Source organism: Egretta garzetta, unplaced genomic scaffold (assembly GCF_000687185.1).
Source record: "Egretta garzetta isolate BGI_Z169 unplaced genomic scaffold, ASM68718v1 scaffold644, whole genome shotgun sequence".
Taxonomy (NCBI): domain Eukaryota; kingdom Metazoa; phylum Chordata; class Aves; order Pelecaniformes; family Ardeidae; genus Egretta; species Egretta garzetta.
The window spans coordinates 174,135-182,158 of NW_009259452.1; the positions used below are offsets into that span (position 1 = coordinate 174,135).

General features: G+C 49.7%; 1 protein-coding gene across 1 annotated transcript in view; it reads right to left on the bottom strand.

Moving 5' to 3' along the window:
- GAS7 (growth arrest specific 7) overlaps window positions 1-7,085 on the bottom strand; it is a 65,941-nt gene extending 58,856 nt beyond the window's left edge. Inside the window, exons 1-2 of the mRNA XM_009637162.2 lie at window positions 6,860-7,085; window positions 1,456-1,579 (exon numbers count right to left, since the gene is read on the bottom strand). Coding sequence (XP_009635457.1) covers window positions 1,456-1,579; window positions 6,860-6,892 — 157 coding nt within the window. The 5' untranslated portion in view covers window positions 6,893-7,085. The remainder of the gene's footprint in view (window positions 1-1,455; window positions 1,580-6,859) is intronic.
- Between the last annotated feature and the right edge of the window lie 939 nt (window positions 7,086-8,024).

Below are 8,024 nucleotides of genomic sequence, written 5' to 3' on the forward strand. Positions count from 1 at the left end.
CTCACACTTGGAAATGTAGGATTTGTGAGTCCAGCAGAAGGAACAAGAGCAGCCCAACTTCAAAGCCAGTCGGGCTTAGGACTATTCCGGTGAGGAGCTTTCTCATCTAAACAGAACTTGGATAAGTGTTTCCTACAGCAAGGACCAGAACACAGAAATCCCACTTCTACCCTCTATTTTATTCTCTGTTATTCTGAGAATCGTGTTTCTTGCTGCAGATCAATCCCATTGCAGCAGCTGAGAGCACAACCATAGGTGGTTTGGGCATTCTCCTGAAAAGGACTGATTGGAAGTCCCCTCTGGAAGCCTCCAGCCCAGCTTCCGACTCCGAGCAGGACCACTGCTACCAGCAGATCCAGTCAGCCATGGTTTTGCCTAGCCAGGCTCTGAGGTCTCCCAAAGACACTGCCTTCCTAGAGAAAATGGCTCTCCCGATTCCAGATGTGGACCTACCATGCAGGACGTGGCTCCTGGCCCTTCTTATATTGTCTGTAACTGTTGTGAGGGAGGTAAAAAGCTGCCCAACATTATGGAGAAACTGAGTCCAGGCCATCTGCCTTCCTGGGGTAGAGCTCCTGCCACAAGAGCCTCTACCACATCAAACCCAGGCTCTGCCTCTTACTAGCTTTACCTGACCTCTTCCCAGTGCATGAGTACGGGTCCATTGCCACGACAGCTGGCACTGATTCAATCACCCCCCCCAAGGTGAACTCCTGCTGTCCTCTCCTCCCCTGTCATTCTGTCATTCTTTCTGCTACAGAAATCTGGTTTTGCTGGTCACAAGTCTCTGTTTTGCAAGGCTGTTCTGAGCTCATGAGAAAAGCAGCTAGACACAGAGCCTCAGGTAAGCCAGAGGTGGTACGAGTTTGACAGGTCTTGAACAGCTGATAAGATCGTCAGTTAAGTCTGCTTCTCTACCAACATGACAGTGAATAGAACAAATATAGACTGAAAATTCTGTCTTTGATGTCCCTTCACATGTGCTTTTGCTTCCCTTGCCTCCATGGGCAAGCTGACTCCAGCAACTTTTCAATTAACTCTTTCTGTTTTCCCTTAACCTGATATTCTATTAAACTGCTTTACATACACATACATATATAGACATAAATATCTCCAGCTAAAGGGAAAGGAAATAAGGAATGTGGTAAAAATTGTATCCTTAACAGTGTGTTTTATATTCTGAAACATTTATGGCAGGAGTGTTTCTATTTTACATTCTCTGCCTTTTACAAAAGCTCCAGCTGTCTTCTACTGGTCAGAATTTGGTCAGAATTAAGATGACAGAGGTTCAGAAGACTAAGTCTTCTTATAATTATTTTCTTTCATAAGGTGGCAGGGTCATATTAATTCCTTTAACTCTGGGCCTGCTTTGTCATCAAAACCAAACTGAGAGACCATTTTCTGCAGCAGGTCTGCACCACTGGGGTGACACATGGACTGCCGAGCCCCACTCACCATTGGTGAAGGTGTTCACGTAGTACCTTCGACCCTGGGGAGACATATAGCTCTGCCAGCCAGGGGGAAGATGGCCGTTGACCACATCCTCGCTGGTCTGAGGAGCTGCCTTTCTGGGTTTCTGCTGAGAAAAGGAAAAGAAAACAACCTATTAAGTCAATATCTAGATAATATGAAGCCTAGCCACACAGACATCTGGACAGGGACCGTGTGGTCTGGCATTCTAGCAACTGCAATACACCCAAAGGATTTCAGTCCATTTCTCCCCTCATCTGTCCTAGCTCCATCCAGAACATGAAGCAGCCTTCCCCTGGAGCACTGGCGACACAGAACATCCTTTGGGAGAGACAGGAACCCCCTCTGCATTTGATGTGCTGTGAGCACCTGGACCTGTCCAAAAAATGCCTCTCGTTAAGCAGTAAAATGCAAAGCATAAAATAATTTAAGTGTCTGAGAAAGAAAGGCATGTGTCTGGCACTCATTTATTTTCATGGGGGATATACCTGTGGGTCAAAGCGCTGCTCACAGAGGTGCTGCCCCAATTTAATTTACAGGGGACCTTCAGATGTTCTCAAGAAGAAACACTGCAGAGCCACATTGCCTATACGAGTAGTGTGCTGAAGTAAACGTACCAGTATGCTGAATATATACTAACAATGTATGGAATTAAAAATGCTTACATGACTGATCTAGGTGTAATCTGGATCCGTATCATCCAGATACAGGAACATTAGGGTCCAGATTGGTAGGAGTGATCCAGATCATTAGGAAGAGCAGGAGATGAGCATCACACTGTCACGGGTTCTCCGGGCACACATGGAACTGCTGCCAGGGTTCAAGTACCACCTCAGCTGTACACGTCCTCGCCAGCTCAGCTGCAAGCCTTAGGGCAGGTCCAGGGTGCAATGGAAAGAAAGAGGTGACGCTGAAGCGCCAGTGACTGCACTGCACTACATCTCCTGGGCTGCTTCCCTCTGCCAGGTACCTCTGCTGGATTTACAGCAGCTGCTGGATGTGAGACTGGCAAAGGGGTATGCATCCCAAAGGAGGCATGAACCCTGCCTCGGCCCTTCAGCTGGAAGGGCTGAATAAGGCAAAGGTAGAGAGCTACGCTGTATGGCCAGGAGTCCCAGCTGCAGCCCTGCGGGGTTCTGGCTCTGAACCCCACAGCTTCCTCCGGGCTCACATCCAGAGCGCTCCACTTTGCTGTTCCACATTCCCTAAGGCAAACCAGTCATGAAATGTACTAATTTTTGTTTGTTTGTTTACATTGCCCTCAAAGGAAGAAATACAAAAGAGCAAGGAAAAATGTGTGAAATAGAATTATTTATGGTGTGGAAGCTAATCTCTACCCAGGACACACCTCCTGACACAGTGGGGGACAGGTCTGAAGTGACCGCACGTGATTCACAAGCAGCCACGTACAAGGAACAGGCAGAGTCTCAGCATCTGGCTGCATGCAATGCGCAAGCATTGTCAGAGGTGTGAACAGGACTGTCAGAAAGAAACCTGTGATGTGTCTTCCTTCTACACATTCAGTCTCTGGGTGAAATTTCAACTCCGTTCCAGCCTAGAATAAAAGGGACATTTAATGATTTTGGAGCTAAAAGTCCATTCTGTGTTTCTTTCCAGTTTCAGAACCCTGATTACAAGGCTCCCAAGGGGCACAGAACACGAGAATGATCTGTTCATGCCTCGTCAAGCTTACTTGCTGGGAGAGGTCACAGGCCGCAGGGCAGCCACACGGACCCGAGGCCAGTGTGGGATGAACACCTTCTCACCACCGCAGCACAGATGGAGCCTCTGCTGGTTTGGGTTTTAGCTCCTGAGGTACAGCCTGTGAGACCCCGCTGGCCTAGCATGAACTGAACAAGGTAGCTCAGGAGATACTAAGGGACCCTGCCAGGTTTCTGACTCAAATCCCATGCTCTGCATGCCTATGGCTAGCAGGATGGTACACAGAATTAATCAGTAGTCTCTCTGCCATCTATTCCTGTCCCCTGTATTTCTGCTCTCTAAGGTTCAAATCAATTTACAATTCCACTCACCCTGCTGTACATGTGAGAAAGCAGAATCTTTCACAGTTTATGCTTCTATTTGATTTTTTTTTCCTGATCTCAGCTTAGGATGCAAGTGAGAACTTCTCTTCCACATTAGCCTGCCCAAAGGCACACGTTCTCATTATCATCAGTGTTACACCGTTGCCTAGAAATGCACTAAATGCAATCCCTGCCTGCGTGAAGCCAGCAGAGCCAAGCCTGTTCTGTGATCACAGGGGCAGGATCCCCCCACATGTGGCACTCAAATACATCTCTGTTTCATATAGCTTTCTGTGAAAGCTCTGAATCCTACCCATGAAAACATTAAACCTCATGAATATGACAGGAAAATTAAGCTACCCGTTTTACCTCTGGGTTATCCGAGTTCCTTTCCAGCATGATATGGGGGTTTATGGAAGTGCCTTTTCTCACTGTGCAATGCCACTGCTAACGTGGCTCCAACAACCACATACGCATTTCCAGTTCTGTACAGCCATGTACTGGCACCACCAGGAACTTGCCAGCGCAGCCCTGACACCTGCAGTATGGCCCCAATACCCATCATCATCCTTTTGCTTGGTCTTACTCTCATGCAAGACTGAAAATAATTCACTGCAGCCCTCCCTGCCCCCCCTGCCCTGGTGTGATGTCCCTGGAAGCACCACAGTGCTTGGGCCGGTGACGCAGACCGGTGGACGGGTGCATGGCACCAACACCTGCTTTTATCACGTGGATCTCACAAACCAAAGCTGTTCTGTGCAAGCTTCCTTCTGGTCCTGCTCAGCGCCTGTCACCTGCCATACAGAGGAGGTTTTCCATCCCACAACTCTTGCAGACACCCCTCTCCACAGTTTCACCTGATGTAATGAAATGCTGGGAAGAAAAAGGACTCTTGGAAAGAGTATGCCTGAGCAGTGCAGTCGCCCCAGAAGCTGCAGTAACAGCTAAGGCAGTGGCTGTTTGATTCCTACCCCCAGGAGTACCTCCTGTCCCTGCACCTTGCACATACACAGTCCCTGCCCGAAACACAAGCAGGTCTGGTGAGAAAGCCAGGGCTGAAAGGCACTCAGAGGTTCAGATTCAAGTAACATATGCAGAGGAGGTCAGATCAGAGGGGAAAGCAAGATAGCCCCAAGCTGTTATTTGAACCACAAAGCCAAGTTTCTCTCCCAATTTGTGGTATTCCAAAGTGTAGAATTCCACAGAGTGCTGGGACAAATCCTGGGAGAACTCCTGAACTCTCCGCCACAGGGCCAATTGCCCCCCGTTATTGTTCGCAAAAGCACACTGAAGAAAACCAAAATTCCATGGTGCAGGAGTGTACCAGCTCATGAAGCGTCTGGCAGCAGGCTGGGTCCCCGAGATTCACTGCACAGATCTCTGGCCTTGGAGATAACGAAGGTGCACCAGACTATCTATCTCTGCTGTGCACAATCACCCCATAAAGAGGAATTTGGGATAACCCAACCCTGGGTTCTGTTCCAGAATCTAGAATCATAGAATCATTCAGGTTGGAAAGGACCTTTAAGACCATCGAGTCCAACCATTCAAGAAGGTACAGAATTTCACACATTTTTACTGCACACTCACCATTTCTGTCCTTAACACCTTCTTCCCCTTCTGGAACTGAAGTCCTGTGCATTCCCACTACCCCTCTCCCTTACTTTGGTCCTGTAGTGATCCCATGTACAAGCAGGTCAAGACCAGGTTCAGTTCACTGTAGGGGCTCATGGCATTACTTCATTTCATGCAGTTAGCACCAGCTCAAGGGAAGCTCTGTAATTGCCCCAACATCCGTCGAGTCACTTTTTCAGTGTTGCTTCAGGTCTCCCTGAGGGACAGCAGGAGAGCAGAGGTCTCTTGCAGGTAGGTGCCACATCTGTACTCTTAAACAAAGGCTATGCTAAGAGATGGATGTGGGCAGCATAGAGTGGACACCAGCAAATGTTGGATGGAAACTGTATGAAAGCCAAAGGTAAGCCAACGTTTTACCTATAGTCCCTGACAAAATGTGCGTCACTTCAAAAAAGCATACAAGCATTATGTTTTTCAGTTGCTAATTCTATTTTTGAGGTACTCATATTTCTACCTTTGCTTCTGATTCTGCCAATGAAGCAGTGTTGCAAGCACAGTAGTCCCCATCAGTGATGGTCAAGAGGACCGAGTGAGGGAAACCCCAGTACTGCCAAATGTAGAAGTTCTTGTAAACAGTGGGACAGTGGTTTGCATGGACGTGCATGGAATATGGATGTGCGCATCCTTCTGTTTCAGACAGGACTGTGATCCTAAACAGCAGCTCCCTCCCATGGGGACTGCAGAGGAAGGTCCTCTGGATGCTGGGACCACTTCTGTGTTAGAGCCCCTAACTGGTCCCAGTGCAATCCCCTCCCACATGCACTGGAACTGCCGCACCTAGAGCAGCTCTGCTCCCAGCTCACACTCTATGGGGGAAAGAGGAACCAAAAATGGCATAGGGGAGGAATCGAAGAAGAAATGAAACTTGGCTTCATCCTTTACAGCTCACCATCCTACACCCATTGAAGCAGAAATACCAGGAGGCTTTGGGATTAATGGTGCAGGGTGGTAGCCAATGGGACTGGGCTCTGTAATGCATCACAGACCCAGCACCTCACAGTTTCGGCACACCCAGCCACATATCCTTTCAGAAATGAGAGTGCCACGGAGGCCATGGTGGGAGCACATCACCCCTTCTCCACTGAAACGGGAGATCTGAGTAACAGGAGAGACTTTCTCGCTCTGTTTTTCCCAGCAGACACAACCCTGTCCCAGCCAAACCTTCTGTGGTCCCTTCTAGCATCACCACAGTTACACTGGAGCCATGCTTGCCCACCCATGTGGGAGAAGCTTGCGCTAACCTGGCACGTAAGGATCGGCAATCCTGTGCCAGTCCTCAGAGCCCAGGCAGCGGTGAGGCCAGGAGGCAGCGGGGACAGGCAGCACACAGCAGACACTGTCCAAGAGCCCAGCTCCACCAGGCAGGCTTCAAACCTACCCCCAAACCCAGCTCTGACTGGGACAGACCCGTGCCCAGCCACATCCCACAAGAGAAGTGAGGCACTTCTGCTTGCACACATCTTACCTAGTCGGCTCGGCAAGACGTGTGTGCCTCTTGACTTTGATCCCTTGTTCCTATTTCTAGGAGAATTATTGCCAGGATAGTTTATGAGAATAGTAAATCACAACAGAGGGCTGTCTACATGGAGAGGAGGTTTCGGTATCAGCAGAGAGCATTACAAACCAGCAAAAGCAGAACAGCAGGCAGCGACTGGAAGTTGAAACCAGACAGGCTTAGAGTGAAAAGAATCTGCCAGTCGTGAGGGTAAGTATTGGCTGGAACGGCTTACCAGGGGGCCGTGCACTTCCTGCAGTTCCTCCATGGAGATTAAATGACTCTTTCTAGAAGATCTGCTCTATTCCAGAGAAAAAGATGGGACCCTGAAGCCCCTGGCCTGGCTGTGCAGAAGTTCAGGCTGGGTGGTCTTAGCAATCCCTTCTGCCTTCCAAATCTTGCAGCTCCCGCAGTGCCTTTGAGCCAAGAGAGGCACTTACGCCACTCCCCTCACTGCTACTTCTGGGAGCGTCACCAGCTGCCACACGGCGGTTGACAGGCAGATCTGGACCTGAAAAGGATGTCTGCAACACACCGTTGAGGAAACAGGAAATTTGAACAATGTGAGCAGAGCAGAGCACGTATGACCCCAGTGAAATCCTCCTGCATCTGTGTTTGCTGCCTGGAAAGGGGACCAAAGTATTTCCCGAGACATTCAAACCCAAGAACACAAGCAATTCCCTCCTACGAGATTTCCTAGGACCAGAAGTCCATAGAGCAGGGGTATCTGCAGGGGTCAACAAGAGCCAGACACCCAACAGGCTTCATTCTCCATGGCAAGCAATGGTTCTCATCTGCTGTCTGCAGAGACAGGGAGACAGGATTCTCTTGATACAGGCACAGCAGAAAGGAACCAGAAATGAGCAGCAAATGCAAAAGGCCTCTCCAAGCAGAGAGGGCACTGGAGCTCTTCAGCAGCAAACCATGCGCCAGGCAAGCATGTGCAATAAGAGCAGCTCTGTGGGGTTAACCCACTCAGTCCAGGACACTGGCGCTGACAAGAGGTGTAGGATATGCTTTTTAGGGCAGAGCACATGAACCTGACCATCACCTGTGGCCCATTCCCCCTGCATGCACAGGCAGGTTAGGAACGTCAGGGAGAGGAGGACAAACAGCGCAGGCAGGGCAACCACCCCCCAGCACCACAACCCACCCAGCGGCGACGCTCTGGACCTGGAAACAGTATTTCACCTATGTGCTGTGAAGCACAGATTGTCTAGAAGCATCGGAAGGGAAGGACAACGGGTCAAGCATTCTGGATGCTCCTGCAGAAGAAGAGCACCAGCCGTGGCCTGCGGGCTGGAGCCCTGGCACTCGCTGCCGAGTGGCTCAGAAAAGGGCAGCATGGCCAGCAGGGAGGCAGGGGATGCCTCTCCCTCTCCAACTCTTCTGACTTTCTA